Raw genomic sequence first — 20,837 nt, forward strand, 5'->3', positions numbered from 1 at the left:
GTTCCCGTGAGTGTGAATGTTCCCGTGAGTGTGAATGTTCCCGTGAGTGTGAATGTTCCCGTGAGTGTGAATGTTACCGTGAGTGTGAATGTTCCCGTGAGCGTGAATGTTACCGTGAGTGTGAATGTTTCCGTGAGTGTGAATGTTACCGTGAGTGTGAATGTTACTGTGAGTGTGAATGTTCCCGTGAGTGTGAATGTTCCCGTGAGTGTGAATGTCACCGTGAGTATGAATGTTCCCGTGAGTGTGAATGTTACCGTGGGTGTGAATGTTCCCGTGAGTGTGAATGTTACCGTGAGTGTGAATGTTACCGTGAGTAGGAATGTTACCGTGAGTGTGAATGTTCCCGTGAGTGTGAATGTTACCGTGAGTGTGAATGTTACCGTGAGTGTGAATGTTACCGTGAGTGTGAATGTTACCGTGAGTGTGAATGTTCCCGTGAGTGTAAATGTTACCGTAAGTGTGAATGTTACCGTGGGTGTGAATGTTACCGTGAGTGTGAATGTTCACGTGAGTGTGAATGTTACCGTGAGTGTGAATGTTACCGTGGGTGTGAATGTTACCGTGAGCGTGAATGTTACCGTTAGTGTGAATGTTACAGTGAGTGTGAATGTTACCGTGAGTGTGAATGTTACCGTGAGCGTGAATGTTACCGTTAGTGTGAATGTTACCGTAAGTGTGAATGTTACCGTGAGCGCTTTTAAATGCATTAAAAAAAAGTTGTACGTTGAATTCGAACTCGAGGGTTCAAGCCTCTTCAAGCCAACATATTAACCACTGTGCCAGCAAAGTGCTTATGAAAGTAGAAGGTTTTATTGTTAATTTCAAACTTTTAAGCGACTAACTCAAAGTATTAAGGGGACTAATTCAACTTGTTCGATACCAAAGTACTTAATTATCAATAGTTAATTAACTAATTGGTTAACTTTTAAAATTGATTCTTGTTTTGTCAGGTACAAGAAATAATTGTGCACAATTTCCACTTGATCCGAGATTGCGTGTGGTAGAAAGAACGTGTAAAAACTTTGTACCAGACAGACAGACAGACAAACAGAGTGAATTGATAGAAGCTTAGTAAACATTTTACCATGCATTACTAAGTTAAAAATAAATTAGGCATTCCTACATCAAGCAAACAGCAGTAACAGATCTAACCCAACACAGCAGGAACAGATCTAACTCAACCCAGCAGTAACAGATCTAACCCAACACAGCAGTAACAGATCTAACTCAACCCAGCAGTAACAGATCTAACTCAACCCAGCAGTAACAGATCTAACTCAACCCAGCAGTAACAGATCTAACCCAACACAGCAGTAACAGATCTAACCCAACCCAGCAGTAACAGATCTAACTCAACCCATTAGTAACAGATCTAACCCAACACAGCAGTAACAGATCTAACCCAACACAGCAGGAACAGATCTAACTCAACACAGCAGTAACAGATCTAACTCAACACATCAGTAACAGATCTAACCCAACACAGCAGGAACAGATCTAACTCAACCCAGCAGTAACAGATCTAACCCAACACAGCAGTAACAGATCTAACTCAACCCAGCAGTAACAGATCTAACTCAACCCATCAGTAACAGATCTAACCCAACACAGCAGTAACAGATCTAACCCAACACAGCAGTAACAGATCTAACTCAACACATTAGTAACAGATCTAACCCAACACAGCAGTAACAGATCTAACTCAACACAGCAGGAACAGATCTAACTCAACACAACAGGAACAGATCTAACTCAACACAGCAGTAACAGATCTAACCCAACACAGCAGTAACAGATCTAACTCAACCCAGCAGTAACAGATCTAACCCAACACAGCAGTAACAGATCTAACCCAATACAGCAGTAACAGATCTAACTCAACCCAGCAGTAACAGATCTAACCCAACACAGCAGTAACAGATCTAACTCAACACATCAGTAACAGATCTAACCCAACACAGCAGGAACAGATCTAACTCAACCCAGCAGTAACAGATCTAACCCAACACAGCAGTAACAGATCTAACCCAACCCAGCAGTAACAGATCTAACTCAACCCATCAGTAACAGATCTAACCCAACACAGCAGTAACAGATCTAACCCAACACAGCAGTAACAGATCTAACTCAACACATTAGTAACAGATCTAACCCAACACAGCAGTAACAGATCTAACTCAACACAGCAGGAACAGATCTAACTCAACACAACAGGAACAGATCTAACTCAACACAGCAGTAACAGATCTAACCCAACACAGCAGTAACAGATCTAACTCAACCCAGCAGTAACAGATCTAACCCAACACAGCAGTAACAGATCTAACCCAATACAGCAGTAACAGATCTAACTCAACCCAGCAGTAACAGATCTAACCCAACACAGCAGTAACAGATCTAACTCAACACATCAGTGGCCAAATTAGGTCCCTCGGCTCTTTGATCTAGATCTGTAGGATATAATAATATATCACTCATTTACAATGCCCCCTTCACAAGAACTGAATAATGGTCAAGCTAACCATCGATTAATCTCTATCACTATCTCTTTTTTTTAGCGGCCCCCGTAAGGGGAAGAGCCGCTATTAGGTTTGTGCAAAATTTCCGTCTGTCCGTTTGTCACAATGAGATCTCGAAAAACTAGAAAAGAAATGAAAAATATTATTTCACCATGCAATGCAGCTTGAAATGTTTAGGTGCAACAGCTACTTTTGGTTTTCTAAAAGCAAACAGTTTAGTTTATAAAATTAATTATGCAAGCGATTTTTTCATAAAAATACACCAATTCTAAAACAATTGCGTAAATGTAAGGGAGGTAATGTTACAATATGTTAACAAAAAAAGTAAACTGTATGTGTATTTTCAGTATCACTAAGTCAAATATATTTATAAAATGTACAAGAAATGTTTACAACAAATGTAAATATTAGTTAAAGGTGTTTTTTTCTGGTCAATATGCTGCTAAAATTAAAAGAAACATTTATGTTTGTTTATAAAGGCTAAGAATGCACTTTGTATGTAAATATCAAGCACAGTGTTGTTTGTTTTTTTTGTTTGACAAGTTTCGGATGTTCCTTCAGAGTTAAAGATAGTTTACTTCCTAGTCCGAACCTCCCGCAGGACGACGGGGAGCCATCGATAAATCCGAACGACAATCCAGCGCGCAAACTGCACATAATTTTTTTTACAACGGCAAATTAGTCTTTGAAACATTATTTCTTTTGTCCATCAAAATTAAATGAGGTCTTGAATATTCCTTGCGAATAAGCGGATCCGACAGGGATCCGACTCCGACGGGGGCAGCCTCTGAGTTTGTGATAACACAAACTCTCTTTGTAATCTTTGTTTTTTTTTTTTTTTTTTTTTTTGGCTTATCATTTTCAGTCCTAAATGATACAATAACTTTGCTTCGCCTTCATCATTAGAACAGCCATAGAGAGTCAAGCCTCCTGAAACTCCTCTTTTCTTTTCTTCTTATATTGTCTTAAAGGAAAAAATAACTTTGTATTGCTTCCTTCAATGGTACAGCCAGAGAAGGACTATCCGGATCTCACAAGCCACCATCCCGCCTCGTTCAAATTCTGTATTGTAGCTCTAAAGGATGAGCCAGTATCCATGTGACTCCTTCAATGGAACAGTTCGTGAGTCATGCCACCCCCCCCTCTAGTATTTAGTTATACACTTCAACACTTGATACAAGCATATTCTTGAGTTATTTCAGATGGCCTAACCATTAGCACAAAGAAAACAAATGTTATGGGACCACCTGCTACAGCACCACCAGCCATCCTCATTGACGATAACAAGCTAGATGCCGTAAACGAATTCCGCTACCTTGGGTCTACAATTCAAGATGATCTGTCTTTAGAAGAGGGGATACAAAAAACGCTGTCTCGACCTTCGCTAGACTCCGACCAAGAGTTTGGGAAAACTAAAAGCTCACCACAGCGACCAAAATGGAGGTCCACATGACATGCGTTCTTATCACGCTACTGTACGGCAGTGAGTCGTGGACGACCTACACAAAGCAAGAGAGAAAACTTAAAACTCATTCCACTTGCGCTGCCTTCGAAGGATCTTAAAAATAACATGGAAAGAAATAGTGTGTAATACTGAGATTCTCGCGAGAACGGGCCTTCTCAGCATCTTTACAGTGCTCAGGCAATGCCGCCTGCGCTGGCTCGGATATGTTCGTCGGATGGAGGACAATCGCATCCCGAAAATCATTCTGTACGGGCAACTTGCTTTTGACTCAAGAAAAACTGGTCGCCCTCCAGCTCCGTTACGTTGATGTGATAAAAAGGGATTTAAAATCAGTGAACATTGATACTGACCATTGGGAAGACTTAGCCTTAGACCGCACTAGTTGGAGAGATACGGTGACCAAGAAAGCTATGGACAGCGACAAAACATGGGCTTCAGCTCTTGAAGAAAAGCGTGCCACAAGGAAAATGGCCAGCTCCTCTACCACCAAAGCGAAAGCCAGCTTGAGATGCAATATATGTGGACGGGAGTATCTCTCCAAAATAGGGCTCCACAGCCATATGAAAAAGTGTTCAAGATGAACCACAGTCGTTCTACGACTGAAGGAGGCCAATAGAAGCATATGAATTGAGTTCTTCCAGATTTGTCTCTTTCAGTAGCATGGAGCTACATCTAGATCTTAGTCATTAAGCAGGAAAACATACAACTTTCATTCTATATACTTTGTGAGTTCTCAATGTTTAATATTGACACGCAGCAAGAATTAAGTTTCAATAAAACCTTTGTGTATGGATGGAGAGATCTCTTCAAATGACATGTTGGACTACAACAAAAATAGACTCATCAATGGGGGCCCGGCATCGTAGTCGCTCATAAAGAATAGATAGAAGTATCGTTACATGTCAGCTCAAGCCACATGAAGGATGATTTACGATGACAGTATCGATCTGAAGTCGGTTCGAGCATCGAATTTCTGACAACAGAATGTACAGAGAGCTACAAGAACTAGAACAATGGAAACAAGAAGCCTTGTCTTTGGATAGGCAGATTTTTGTCTGAAATGCTGAAGTCATATTGGAGTTACATTGGAGTTATATTGAAGTTATATTGGAGTTATATGGAAGTTATATTGAAGTTAAATTGAAGTTATATTGAAGTTATGTTGAAGTTAAATTGGAATTATGTTGCAGTTATATTTAGGTTATATTGGAGTTATATTAAAGTTGCATTGAAGTTATATTGGAATTATAATGGAGTTAGGATGGCTGCCTGGTCGTGCGGTTAGCGCGCTGGACTGTCGTTAGGATTTATCGATGGTCAAACCGTGCTCGTACTCATCGTCTTGCGGGAGGTTTTGGACTCTAGGAAGTCAACTATCTTCAATTCTGAAAGAACATCCAAAACATGTCAAACAAACAAACATTTTACATTTATATATCGAACTGAAATATCAAAATCCGTTGGGCTTATGCTCATCTTTGACATCGACCTTGTGAGACAAAAGATTTGAAAGATTTATGCAAATAGTTTGAAATTTTGTGTCAAAAAATGTTTTTAAAAAATTGTATTACAAAGTTAAATACTTTCAGTTATACTAGCTACTTACATTTTAAACTATTTGTTTACTTTTTTTTAAAAGAAATTTTTTTTTTTAGTATGTATATAAGTCGGGTATAATTTAAAGCAACAATTAATGAGTAATGTTACCTATTGTACATGTGTAGTGCAAGCGGGGTGGAGATCCTAATGTTAGTGAAGCTAAGACCTAATGTTAGTGAAGCTAAGACCTAATGTTAGTGAAGCTAAGACCTAATGTTAGTGAAGCTAAGACCTAATGTTAGTGAAGCTAAGACCTAATGTTAGTGAAGCTAAGACCTAATGTTAGTGAAGCTAAGACCTAATGTTAGTGAAGCTAAGACCTAATGTTAGTGAAGCTAAGACCTAATGTTAGTGAAGCTAAGACCTAATGTTAGTGAAGCTAAGACGTTGGTCCTAATGTTAGTGAAGCTAAGACGTTGGTCCTAATGTTAGTGAAGCTAAGACGTTGGTCCTAATGTTAGTGAAGCTAAGACGTTGGTCCTAATGTTAGTGAAGCTAAGACGTTGGTCCTAATGTTAGTGAAGCTAAGACGTTGGTCCTAATGTTAGTGAAGCTAAGACCTAATGTTAGTGAAGCTAAGACCTAATGTTAGTGAAGCTAAGACGTTGGTCCTAATGTTAGTGAAGCTAAGACGTTGGTCCTAATGTTAGTGAAGCTAAGACGTTGGTCCTAATGTTAGTGAAGCTAAGACGTTGGTCCTAATGTTAGTGAAGCTAAGACGTTGGTCCTAATGTTAGTGAAGCTAAGACGTTGGTCCTAATGTTAGTGAAGCTAAGACCTAATGTTAGTGAAGCTAAGACCTAATGTTAGTGAAGCTAAGACGTTGGTCCTAATGTTAGTGAAGCTAAGACCTAATGTTAGTGAAGCTAAGACCTAATGTTAGTGAAGCTAAGACGTTGGTCCTAATGTTAGTGAAGCTAAGACCTAATGTTAGTGAAGCTAAGACCTAATGTTAGTGAAGCTAAGACGTTGGTCCTAATGTTAGTGAAGCTAAGACCTAATGTTAGTGAAGCTAAGACCTAATGTTAGTGAAGCTAAGACGTTGGTCCTAATGTTAGTGAAGCTAAGACGTTGGTCCTAATGTTAGTGAAGCTAAGACGTTGGTCCTAATGTTAGTGAAGCTAAGACCTAATGTTAGTGAAGCTAAGACGTTGGTCCTAATGTTAGTGAAGCTAAGACCTAATGTTAGTGAAGCTAAGACCTAATGTTAGTGAAGCTAAGACGTTGGTCCTAATGTTAGTGAAGCTAAGACCTAATGTTAGTGAAGCTAAGACCTAATGTTAGTGAAGCTAAGACGTTGGTCCTAATGTTAGTGAAGCTAAGACCTAATGTTAGTGAAGCTAAGACCTAATGTTAGTGAAGCTAAGACGTTGGTCCTAATGTTAGTGAAGCTAAGACCTAATGTTAGTGAAGCTAAGACCTAATGTTAGTGAAGCTAAGACGTTGGTCCTAATGTTAGTGAAGCTAAGACCTAATGTTAGTGAAGCTAAGACCTAATGTTAGTGAAGCTAAGACGTTGGTCCTAATGTTAGTGAAGCTAAGACGTTGGTCCTAATGTTAGTGAAGCTAAGACCTAATGTTAGTGAAGCTAAGACCTAATGTTAGTGAAGCTAAGACCTAATGTTAGTGAAGCTAAGACCTAATGTTAGTGAAGCTAAGACCTAATGTTAGTGAAGCTAAGACCTAATGTTAGTGAAGCTAAGACCTAATGTTAGTGAAGCTAAGACCTAATGTTAGTGAAGCTAAGACCTAATGTTAGTGAAGCTAAGACCTAATGTTAGTGAAGCTAAGACGTTGGTCCTAATGTTAGTGAAGCTAAGACCTAATGTTAGTGAAGCTAAGACCTAATGTTAGTGAAGCTAAGACGTTGGTCCTAATGTTAGTGAAGCTAAGACGTTGGTCCTAATGTTAGTGAAGCTAGGACCTAATGTTAGTGAAGCTAAGACCTAATGTTAGTGAAGCTAAGACCTAATGTTAGTGAAGCTAAGACCTAATGTTAGTGAAGCTAAGACGTTGGTCCTAATGTTAGTGAAGCTAAGACGTTGGTCCTAATGTTAGTGAAGCTAAGACGTTGGTCCTAATGTTAGTGAAGCTAAGACCTAATGTTAGTGAAGCTAAGACGTTGGTCCTAATGTTAGTGAAGCTAAGACCTAATGTTAGTGAAGCTAAGACCTAATGTTAGTGAAGCTAAGACGTTGGTCCTAATGTTAGTGAAGCTAAGACGTTGGTCCTAATGTTAGTGAAGCTAAGACCTAATGTTAGTGAAGCTAAGACCTAATGTTAGTGAAGCTAAGACCTAATGTTAGTGAAGCTAAGACGTCGGTCCTAATGTTAGTGAAGCTAAGACGTTGGTCCTAATGTTAGTGAAGCTAAGACGTTGGTCCTAATGTTAGTGAAGCTAAGACCTAATGTTAGTGAAGCTAAGACCTAATGTTAGTGAAGCTAAGACGTTGGTCCTAATGTTAGTGAAGCTAAGACGTTGGTCCTAATTTTAGTGAAGCTAAGACCTAATGTTAGTGAAGCTAAGGCGTTGGTCCTAATGTTAGTGAAGCTAAGACCTAATGTTAGTGAAGCTAAGACGTCGGTCCTAATGTTAGTGAAGCTAAGACCTAATGTTAGTGAAGCTAAGACCTAATGTTAGTGAAGCTAAGACGTTGGTCCTAATGTTAGTGAAGCTAAGACGTTGGTCCTAATGTTAGTGAAGCTAAGACCTAATGTTAGTGAAGCTAAGACGTTCTTATAGTTATAATGTTTTTTGTTTGGTGTAATGCCCAAATTGTAAGACAAATTTCCTTACGGATAATAAAGATTATTATTATTATTATTATTATTGGGTTTACTCGATTTGCTAAAATGTTTCGTTCATTAATAGAGATTAATTTAGGTAATTTTTTTTAGGGCCTTCCGGTTGTGGGAGGGATATTAAACATACACTACGGTCTACGTCATGACCACTTATTCAGGAACATTTCTGCAAAGTTTTTATCAAGATCGGTCAAACAGTTTTGATTTCTACATACATACGTACACCTTACATTCAATCATATATATTAGATGAAACAGGTCATTCGACTTGATGTATTTTGGTTTCAATAACAGATGCATGTCTCATGCATCGACAACCAACTTAATATTAAATGTATGTCTCATGCATGTTTTATGTAGGTCTAATCCAACTTATCATAAGAGATATATATCTCATGTATCTACAAGTAGGAATATCATTTCTGTGATGTAGGTATGATTTAGATGTAGTGAAATTGTTTATACAGGTTATTCAAAGTAATAAAGCGCTACTTTGATGCTACTAAAGAGTTTCCTTAGGCCACAATGACGCCTAGGGAGCACTCATTGACGCCTATAGGAAATTCTATTTGGACTTTTTCTACTCGTATTCAAGAGAGTTCAGGACATCTTCATGCCAGACACGCGTAGGCTGATGTCTACTCACCTTGCTGGGGTGCGCGGTCTTAAAAGCCCCACAATTGCGACATGTCCGTTGCTCACACTGTACACAGACCGTCATACTGGACCCAGTTCCGTCACGGTTCATGGGTAAGTGGTTCTTGTTGCACACGGGACACAGTTGTGACCCAGATTCAGTCATCTCTGATAGTGAAGCCTCTCTCTCCATCTTGGTAGCTATCTGAACGTAGTCTTCTTCTAGTTTCCTGGAAGGAAGAAGTCAATAAGAACTATGTAGGCCTAGTTTTTAGTAGAGTTTCTATTTGATGGATTTTTTAAAGTATTGAAATGTGGATTTAGAATTTAGGTCTATACGTTCAATATTGTCAGTATAATTATATATCATATGAACTTATTTAGTCAGAATATATATGGTGTTCAGATCCATTTTCTATTACTCTATGAAACTGCAGAATTTTTTTTTTAATCTAAAAAGATAAATCGCTCTCTCTCTCTCACACACACACACACAAACACGCACATACACACACACACAAAAGACTCTCAGGCTAAGAATTATTTTTAAAACTTTTGTTTTGTGGGTTTTATAACCAAAAACCAAACTTCGGTCATTTGTGCATACATACGAAGATCTAATTATCCCCCTTAGGCCTGAGTACTGTTTCTGTTTTTTGTGTGTGTGTGTAGGTCAAGTACCGGTACAGAGGAAAGTGAGCAGACCGGGACAGACCTACAATGGCTCGGTCACCAGGGGAAGTCACGGGATCAATTAAAGATAACGCGCCCCCTCATCTGTTTATCCCATTGAAAAAAACAAACAACAAAAACTATTTCCCGAAGAGTTGCAACTTCGTTGATGTGTTCTTCGCTGTGTACACAAGAGAGTACGTTGTAATCCACTAACAATAGGAGTTGGCATTCTTTTGAAACTTAAGTTACACATTGACATTTTATCGAGAGTTCTCCTTTACATAATACAAAACCCACACATTTTTCTAAAATGCTAGTTGCTAACGATAGATTGAAAATTTGTCAGTAAGCAGTTCGTTAAATAGTTAACTGTTGACTTACTAGCCAGCAGTATAACAAATAGCTACCTGATAACAGTTGGTTCAATAGCTAACAATTAGCAGGTGATTTGTTTTCTAACAGGGGGTGGTAATAACACCCTTTATTTGAAATTAATGATTTTAAACAATTAATGACATTCATGTCAATTAAACATTAACCACATGGCTATGTTTGAAGGTCTATTCAACCTCTCCAATGTGATGGGTTTAGTTTTGTAGCAGCTATTTGGTAGTACCGGTGATCAATATTCTCTAATTCCCCAACTCCATTACTAATGACACTAGAGGAAACTTAGAGAACTGTGACGTAACTTACAAGACGGGGCTATTTGGCACGTGACTGTTAGACCGCCTTGGATGTTTCTTTACAAACAGAATCCACTCAAATACGTTGTTACAGAGAGGTCTCCTGTAGTCATTGAGTTGACTTGAATCCACTAAAATACATTGTTACTGGGAGATCTCCTGTAGTCATTGAGTTGACTTGAATCCACTCAAATACGTTGTTACTGGGAGGTCTCCTGTAGTCATTGAGTTGACTTGAATCCACTCAAATACGTTGTTACTGGGAGGTCTCCTGTAGTCATTGAGTTGACTTGAATCCACTAAAATACATTGTTACAAAGTGAAGTCTCCTGTAGTCATTGAGTTGACTTGAATCCATTAAAATACATTGTTACAAAGTGAAGTCTTCTGTAGTCATTGAGTTGACTTGAATCCATTAAAATACATTGTTACAAAGTGAAGTCTTCTGTAGTCATAGAGTTGACTTGAATCCACTAAAATACGTTGTTACAAAGTGAAGTCTTCTGTAGTCATTGAGTTGACTTGAATCCACTAAAATACATTGTTACAAAGGGAAGTCTCCTGTAGTCATTGAGTTGACTTGAATCCATTAAAATATATTGTTACAAAGTGAAGTCTCCTGTAGTCATTGAGTTGACTTGAATCCACTAAAATACGTTGTTTCAAAGGGAAATCTTCTGTAGTCATTGAGTTGACTTGAATCCATTAAAATACATTGTTACAAAGAGAAGTCTCCTGTAGTCATTGAGTTGATTTGAAGTGTTACTACTTACTGTAGTGTTCTTTAGTCCAATTCATCACAATAGCTTCAATGTGCAGAGAAATGAGAGACAACTCCAGTGTAATAGAAGAGAATGATACCAAGAAATTTGCTGGCAAATAAGAGAGTAGCTGGCAAATCTTCTGGGAACTTACTAAAAATGTGAATGTAGCTGGCAAATCTTCTGGGAACTTACTAAGAATGTGAATGTAGCTGGCATATCTTCTGGGAACTCACCTAGAACAGCAGGGGACTGAACTTGTCATGATCCAAGAATCTTCAATAGATTTTGTTTTAAAAGTAGATGTAAACGACAATATCTTGTTGATCAACTGTGAAAGTCATTTGGTTGTGTTTTTGTTGTTACCCCCCTTGGATTGATATCTCAGCTACCTCATCAGATGTCTGAACCACTTTCTTGTGGGCACAACTAAACTATGTATTATTTTTAATTTAGAAAGAGCTTGCTCTTATTATGAAGTGTGTGTGTGTGTGATTGCGTGTTTGTATGGGCTGACTGTATTCTGGTGTAACAATAAGTAAAGACGAGCTTATAGGAACGGGGGTGAAAGAATTGATATAAGTCAGTGGACGTTAGAGTATAAGACGGGTGACAGAATGACGTGTTATGATTGCAGTTTTTGAAGTGAGTTGACAGATATTTCCTATCCTTCAAGATTTTGTTATTTCATAGCCTCGTTACAAATAGCTACACTTAAATAACAAGTTATATAACGCCTAGATCCTGTCAATAAAAGTTGTCAACATTTTTACAAAGTTTATATCAACTCACTCTGCCTGTCTGTCTGGTAAAACCTGAAAAATAGGACGAGACTATAGAATCTTCCATGTTCACAAGCTCTTCACAGGCAGAGTGGTTACCGTGTTGGTTTAAGAAGCCTGAGAAGATTTGAGCCAGGAGTTCGAATTCAGGTCTTTCCCCATTTTTTATCTTTATAAATGCTTTTTTATTGTTAGTTTAGATCTATTATAGATTACATGCCTGATCCAAACTAATCAATACAGTTAATATAATTATTTTTTTGTTGTTGTTGGTTCAAGTTTTATTCAAGTTGTGTACAAATAAATTAATACGCCTACAGTGATTTAGCTAAACGCATGAAGCTACGGTCGAAGACAAGCCCATATCTAATACTACAAACAACAATTAATCTCAGTACTATCAATGCCAAGTAGCCCTTCTAATTCTTATGATTTGTAACTGTTACATACATAGTGAAATGTAGCCTTTATGCTATACATGGCATGTAACCCTTTTAAGGCTATATCTGATTAAAATCAAATGGCATGTAGCTTTTATAAATTGATTGATATATAGAGCTCCTATCAATATAAGAACAGGTAGCTCCAATATAGACACAAAAGATGTATGCAATGAAAGCCAGCAAATAGCCAATACTATCTCGATGTGGGGGATCATTTGCTCGTTTCCAATGGTCAAGGTCTCTGGCTAATTCAATTAAGTGCTTGTATTCCCCAGTGGCCAGTGTTGATCTAGCAGCTCCTACTGGTCCCATCCCTTGACTGCGTTAATGGTAGTAGACAATCAATAGACGCTTTAGTGTGTTCGAACTAAAGGTTCTGTCAGTCTAAACAATTTGATAGACTAGAATGTCTCTGTTACAGTCTAAACAATTTAATAGTCTAGAATGTCTCTGTTACAGTCTAAACAATTTTATAGCCTAGAATGTCTCTGTTACAGTCTAAACAATTTGATAATGTCTTAGAAAAACTTAAACAATTGATAGACTTGAATATCTTTGTCACAACATTAACCATTGATAGACGTGGATGTACTGTTATTTCTTACATTTTTTATTAAACTGGACTAAATGTTGTCAATGTCTTATAAAACTGATTAGATGACATGCCACAGCATGTTACAACTTGACATGCCACCACAAATGTTACAACTTGACATGCCACAAGTTACAGCCTGACATGCAACACCACGTGTTACAACTTGACATGCAACACCACTTGTTACAACTTGACATACCACCACGTGTTACAACTTGACATGCCACCACGTGTTACAACTTGACAAGCCACCACGTGTTACAACTTGACATACCACAACGTGTTACAACTTGACATACCACACCACTTGTTACAACTTGACATGCCACCACGTGTTACAACTTGACATGCCACCACGTGTTACAACTTGACATACCACACCACTTGTTACAACTTGACATGCCACCACGTGTTACAACTTGACATGCCACCACGTGTTACAACTTGACATACCACACCACTTGTTACAACTTGACATACTACACCACTTGTTACAACTTGACATGCCACCACGTGTTACAACTTGACATGCCACCACGTGTTACAACTTGACATACCACACCACTTGTTACAACTTGACATACCACCACTTGTTACAACTTGACATACTACACCACTTGTTACAACTAGACATACCACCACGTGTTACAACTTGACATACCACCACGTGTTACAACTTGACATACCACCACGTGTTACAACTTGACATACCACACCACTTGTTACAACTTGACATGCCACCACTTGTTACAACTTGACATGCCACCACGTGTTACAACTTGACATACCACCACGTGTTACAACTTGACATACCACCACGTGTTACAATTTGACATACCACCACGTGTTACAACTTGACATGCCACCACGTGTTACAACTTGACAAGCCACCACGTGTTACAACTTGACATACCACCACGTGTTACAACTTGACATACCACACCACTTGTTACAACTTGACATGCCACCACGTGTTACAACTTGACATACCACCACGTGTTACAACTTGACATACCACCACGTGTTACAACTTGACATGCCACCACGTGTTACAACTTGACAAGCCACCACGTGTTACAACTTGACATACCACCACGTGTTACAACTTGACATGCCACCACGTGTTACAACTTGACATACCACCACGTGTTACAACTTGACATGCCACCACGTGTTACAACTTGACATACCACCACGTGTTACAACGTGACATACCACCACGTGTTACAACTTGACATACCACCACGTGTTACAACTTGACATACCACCACGTGTTACAACTTGACATGCCACCACGTGTTACAACTTGACAAGCCACCACGTGTTACAACTTGACATACCACCACGTGTTACAACTTGACATACCACACCACTTGTTACAACTTGACATGCCACCACGTGTTACAACTTGACATACCACACCACTTGTTACAACTTGACATACTACACCACTTGTTACAACTTGACATGCCACCACGTGTTACAACTTGACATGCCACCACGTGTTACAACTTGACATACTACACCACGTGTTACAACTTGACATGCCACCACGTGTTACAACTTGACATGCCACCACGTGTTACAACTTGACATACCACCACGTGTTACAACTTGACATACCACACCACTTGTTACAACTTGACATGCCACCACGTGTTACAACTTGACATGCCACCACGTGTTACAACTTGACATACCACACCACTTGTTACAACTTGACATACCACCACTTGTTACAACTTGACATACTACACCACTTGTTACAACTTGACATGCCACCACGTGTTACAACTTGACATACCACACCACGTGTTACAACTTGACATACCACCACTTGTTACAACTTGACATACTACACCACTTGTTACAACTTGACATGCCACCACGTGTTACAACTTGACATACCACACCACGTGTTACAACCTTACATGCCACCACGTGTTACAACTTGACTTATTGCGTATGTTGAAACTGTGCAAAGTGTGACAGTGCGGGGAACAAACTTTGAAAGGCAGACGTTCCATTGATGAACTTAGCTGACAACTATGACAATTTACTATCAACATTAATTTTTTACAGTATTTTTTCTTCTTTTATTCCACACAAATGTTGAAGTTGGTCTGTAATGTTTGAATAAATCTTTGAATACTTCTTCTTTAATTTCACTTAGTACTTTACCATCTCTTTTCCGTTTTTTAAAGTTTTGTAATTAAAAAAAAGATTTTGCGAGTGAGAGATTTTAGATGTAGATGACACTTTTTGGTTTTTCATGTAGGGTTCAGTAGAAATAGTTTTAAGTTTCGACTTCTAAAGTCAGAATAAAATTTTATACAAAGTTTCAGCCTAGAAGATGCTGTTCTGTATTTCACTTTGTACAGTAGTCTTGTGTAGACTTAGATGAAAGCCGCTTAACATGACGTCACCATCACATGTTTTCTCGTTGTTATATCTCATACTTTTGGATTTCGGTGTAGTATGTATTTTTGTATAGTTCCTTCGAGAATGTCTAATATCATACTGTTGTTTGACATTTATTCTTCCTTATGGTGTTTAGCTCTAGAACTTTTTGGTGAGCTCCTTATTTCAGTTCTTGTTATAAAACAAGTCTAGAAACACATGATTAAAAATTGTCTGTAGTAATTTTCTTTTTTGAAAGGAACGTTTGTAATTTAAAAGATGAATTGTATAAGTCTTTTCGGAGCAGAGAAGGTTGGGAGGCTCTTTCTCTGAAGGGAGGTCATCACAGATCAATTGTTTTACCGTCCAAAGCTTATTGTGGTTGTCTTCCTTGGTCTAAAGAAAACAATATGGCATCCTTTACCAGACCCTCCTTTTCCCCTTATTTTCCGTTGGAAAAAAAAAGTATATTTTATCCACCCCCGCCTGGAGTTAACTCAGAGTCATCGATTGACTTGACAATATCCGCCATCTTCAATAGGAGCTGCTGGATCTGGACATTCATGAATTATTCGAACATGCAAGTAATAGCCATGGAGTGACCAACTAGTTCAAGACGTGAACTTCACACACACACACAGAGAAGTCAGTCCATGACGTCTCCCGGGAATCAGTGGCACAACACTTGAGTTGGTTTCATCCAATGAAGTCTTTGAGCAGAATCTTTTGTTTTCATGTAGATCTAGATTTCGTCTTGATTTACAAGTAGATGCAAGATGTATGTTAATCCCCTGTGTGTTTATGTGCGGTTGTGTGTGTGTGTGCGTGAGTGTACGTGTGTGTACGTGATTGTGTGCTTTGAGTGTGTATGTGAGTAAATGTGTATACCGATATTTTGAGATTATATATATATATATTTGTGTATGTGTTAGAATGTGTGTTTGTTTGTGTGTGTTTGTATAAAAATGTATATTTGCGTGCGCTGTGTGTATATGTAGTACTTGTGTGTGAGCGTGTGGCCGAGTGTGTGTTTGTATGTATGCACTGGCGGATCCGGGGGGGGGGCGGTATGGGCGATCGCCCCCACCCCCACTCGGCCGACCCCCCCCCCTTTATATTACGGACGACTTTTAGTAAAGAAATCACACAATTTCTATACGAATTTATTAGTTATGTTAATAATATATACTAATTATTTATATTTCAACCTATTTTTAGACTATTTCGCCCCCCCTCTAGTATGTTGCGGATTTGGTGGGATGGGGAGGTGGCGATGGCATCAATCCCGCCCCCCCCCCCACCATAAACTTTCGAGAGGGGGGAGCGGTCCAATTTATTTGTAGAAATCACAGCTTGTCAACGGAATCAATTAAATATCTGTATAATTAAAACTTGTTATTGATATTTTAACCGATCTTTATATTATGTCGTTCCCCTGTTAGCCGATTGGGGGAGGGGGGGCGAACATATGTAGCCCTTCTAACCTAAACCTACTTTTAATTAGAAATCATAGTTTGTGAACAAAATTAGTTGAATTACAATATAATTTTTATATTATGTTGCTACACTTCTGGTATCTTAGCCGATCCGGTGAGGTGGAGGGGGAGGGGCGATAGCTTCTGCTGCCCTCCCCACTCTAGCCCTCTGAATGGGGTGGGGCGGTCCTATTTTTATGGAGAAATCATAGTTTTTGAACACAATTAGTTGACTATCTATATAATATAAACTATATATTGATGTTTCAATCCATTTGTATATAATGTCGGACACACGATCTGATCTCAAATTTTATCATAAGTCGGACAAACCAATACTTTTTTCTTTTTGTATTTTATTTAAGAAATTACAAAATAAAAAAAGTGTCAATAATATAATTTATATATGCTATAAATTGAATTCTTTTATCGAGTCGCCCCACCCCCTATTCTTTAATGCCAAATGCAATCATTATCAGAAATTATAAAAAGGAGCGAGGATTAACGTTTTCACTCTACCGCCCTCTCCCCTTTCCAGATGAAAAGATGACGTTTTAAAACAGAAAAGTCACAAATGTGGCGACAGAGTTGATGTCATTGTATACGGCTTTATCTTAGTTATTTTAAGAAAGACTTTGTTTTGGAAAATTTAGAATTCATACAAAATTTCTCATTATAAGAGTAACTTTTGAAATAAGTTTTGAACCCAAATATTATTTTGTTAGTCATCTTTTCAACCTTTACTCAAAACTGATATTTTTTTGTTGTAAAAAAAAATTGGGACAATAACTCATAATTTATGCTTGAATACTAAAAATGCAAACAATTTTGAGTAAAATCTAATTGGTTCACTTAATTTCTCCTCCCACTTCCACTTAATAGGAGGAATAATGAGCTGTAGATATCAGGAGAATGCTTTTCTGCAGTGAAGAATGCAAGAAAACTATTTTGGCATCGATCCCCACTGGGGGAGCTTACTGCGCTCCCCCAGACCCCCAAGCTGTCAAGAGAAAGGTCTCAGACCCCCAGCCCCCCTAGCTATCTAGGGGAAGGCCTCAACATGGCTTTTTTTTTTTCAAATATTTCTTTTTCGAATGCGATCCTCAAAGCATTAATCGAAATAATATGTGAGGTATCTTATTTTTTCAAGGAACAAATCGGCTGTATTTGCAATGTATTAAGGGCCTATAAATTCTTCATATTAGAATATTTTCAAGTAAAACATTATTCAAATGTTCTTTTTTTTTTTGAATAAGATAAATAATGAGCTGTGGATGTCAGGAGAATGCGGTTCTGTAGTAAAGAAAGCAAAAAAAAAACGATTTATTTATACTGTAAGCGCGTTTATGCTTAGGGTTAGGGTTTACAGGGCGTTAGGGTTAGGGTTTGGAAAAAAATCGCCCCCCCCCTCACTCCGAAGTCCTGGATCCGCTAGTGTATGTATGTCCATGTGTTTGAGAGTGTATGTTTTTGAGAGTACGTGTATCCGAGTGTATGAGTGTTGACATCCAATATGCTCTTCAATACCCTCAAAGTATTTACAAAGCACACATATACATTGTGTCTGACTAATGTCCTAACCTGATAGCCACGTATCCTATACTCTTAAGCGAGCAATTCTTGTATGTATGTATGTATGTATATATATTTATATATATATAAATTTTATTTCGAAAACGGCTCTAACGATTTTCTTTAAAAGTTCACGGTATGTGCATAATAGTGAGAAAAAAATTCTCAACTCATTGGCCACATCGGGAAAACTCGAGGTCGACCGTTATATCGGTTTGAAAATGCCTCATTATCGAAAAATTAATTTTGGCTAGAATGTTTTATGAATGAAAATTTTCCGTGACGTGAACGGGAAAAACGCTGCCTACGTCACTAGGCTTACCGCAGTACACTAAAATATTTCTTTGCAAACAAGAACGAGTTCTCAAGGATCAATAGACCTAATTAAACATTTGCACACCATCTTACTGTAGATTGATTTATTATAGAACTATGAAAGAGAAGTAATGAAATTAAATGTGCCAATGTACGATTAGTTATTGTGTTTTGAAGGCTTTATAAATTGATAACACTTGAATTGCCTAGAGCGGTGTAGATACCTTGTACTTTGTTGTTTATTTTGCTGGTGACCTTCAGCTGTTCTATTTCAGCTAAAGCAAGTTGGCGCCTAAACTGGTCTTTTAGCTCACCAAAAAAAGACTGCCTTTGGCATGCATTCGTCTGAGATTCGTCTTCCATACAGGATACCGCTCTGTCCAGCTTAACTGACGGACTTAAAGAATTACCTCTATTCAAAGCCCCGGATACACATTTGAGACCAAAGAAAATCTGCTGCCGAGAACAGAGGCAGACGCGAAAAGAAAATCTTAATCGACCACTGTTTGACAATGGTTATGCTTGCCCTGGATGTGGCAAAATTTGTAGGTCACAGCAGGGGCTGCGTAGCCACGGGAAATACTGCAATCCTCATTAATCTTAGGAATCGAAGACAAGCCTTATTATTATTTTTTTTGCTGTTGAATTATTACCATAAGTTCGTGCTTTGTGTCTACTGTCCCGTACCAAAACAAAGAAAATGGTCATAACACAGCTTCTCTACGCCTTACGTGCTCACACTGAACATGATATCTAGCCAGCGGCCAACGAGTTTGCGTACGCTGCAGCCTCTTTTTATTTAACTATACACCTCGGTAAAAAGCTTGGGGTTAGGGCTTGGAGATGGAAGGCCAAGTTGAGATCTGAATGGAGGGATGTGTATAAGCAGGCCATTTCCCTCCACGGGCTGTAGCACCACTGGGATGGATGGATGGTATGAACTTCTTATAGACCAACCGTCAGGCTGGGCAGGGCACGTATCCTGTATGGGTAACGAGCATATTGTTTGGCGTAACAGAGGTGTCCCATGGAAACGTTTCTTTAGAAAACTAATGCAATGATTTAAGTCTATTAAGAAAAAATGCGCCATTTTACTTTGTCACAAAATGCCTGTTTTACCCTATAACGTAGAGATTTGCGTCACTTGATGTTTCGTACTAAAGACATAATGAATATACAAATTCCATAATTAAATGTTTGAACGCAACCATCTAAGAAGTTACACTGCAAAAACTTTCTTCTAAGCCAGTAATAGTAGACCTACAATAGTTTTACACAAAAAATGGATTGTAAAACTATAAGACGGATGTGAGCTGTGGTTTGTCTAGACTATAGAAGGACTTAAGAGACTTTATATTTAATCGCCATGTATAATTACATTTAGAACTAACAGAACACTAAATTTAACTCTTCAGATTAGTAGTATTTATATGATTGTTCATTTTCGTAATTACAAAAATATTCCCAAAATGACTTCGGAAATTATTTAACCGAGCTAGGATCAGTCATCCAGCTACTCAAGTACTTAACGTGCTAGTAAGTGGAACCAGCGCGAGATAGGATCGACAACTTAGCCTAAGTACAACAAGTTCAAAAACAAAATAATCTCCAAGAATTAATTGAAAACAAAAACAACAAAAACAGACATCGTTCAAAGAGAATGCAGACGAGAGCTGATGACTGAAGTTTAGAGGCTATGCACTGGTTAATACTTCCGGTGTTAGGGATGAACCCACAAAACATCACTACACATTGAGACTAGCCAGAGGGGGAAGGTTGCTGGAAATTAGAAGTCGGAGATAAAAGGAAACAAAACGGTAGTCTATCAAGTCTTACACAGACATTCTATGTCAAGTCTTATATAGACATTCTATGTCATGTCTTATACAGACATTCTATGTCATGTCTTATACAGACAATACATGTCAAGTCATACACAGACATTCTGTCAAGTCTTATAGAGACACTATATGTCAAGTCTTACACAGACATTACATGTCAAGTCTTACACAAAAATTATATGTCAAGTCTTACACAGACATCATCTGTGACGTTCCCCACATATTTTATCTGTCACGTCCCAACATGTATGCCCCTTCCCACACC

At 38.4% G+C, this 20,837-nt stretch overlaps 1 protein-coding gene across 7 annotated transcripts in view; it reads right to left on the reverse strand.

The window, feature by feature from the left end:
• The window catches only part of LOC106071603 (uncharacterized), a 190,247-nt gene that overhangs the window by 104,174 nt on the left and 65,236 nt on the right, over window positions 1-20,837 (reverse strand). For all 7 annotated transcript variants that reach the window (XM_056027222.1, XM_056027223.1, XM_056027225.1 and 4 more), the window contains one exon: window positions 9,038-9,257. In XM_056027222.1, the coding sequence (XP_055883197.1) occupies window positions 9,038-9,257 (220 nt within the window). The remainder of the gene's footprint in view (window positions 1-9,037; window positions 9,258-20,837) is intronic.

The sequence above is a fragment of the Biomphalaria glabrata genome, chromosome 4 (assembly GCF_947242115.1).
Source record: "Biomphalaria glabrata chromosome 4, xgBioGlab47.1, whole genome shotgun sequence".
Lineage (NCBI taxonomy): Eukaryota > Metazoa > Mollusca > Gastropoda > Planorbidae > Biomphalaria > Biomphalaria glabrata.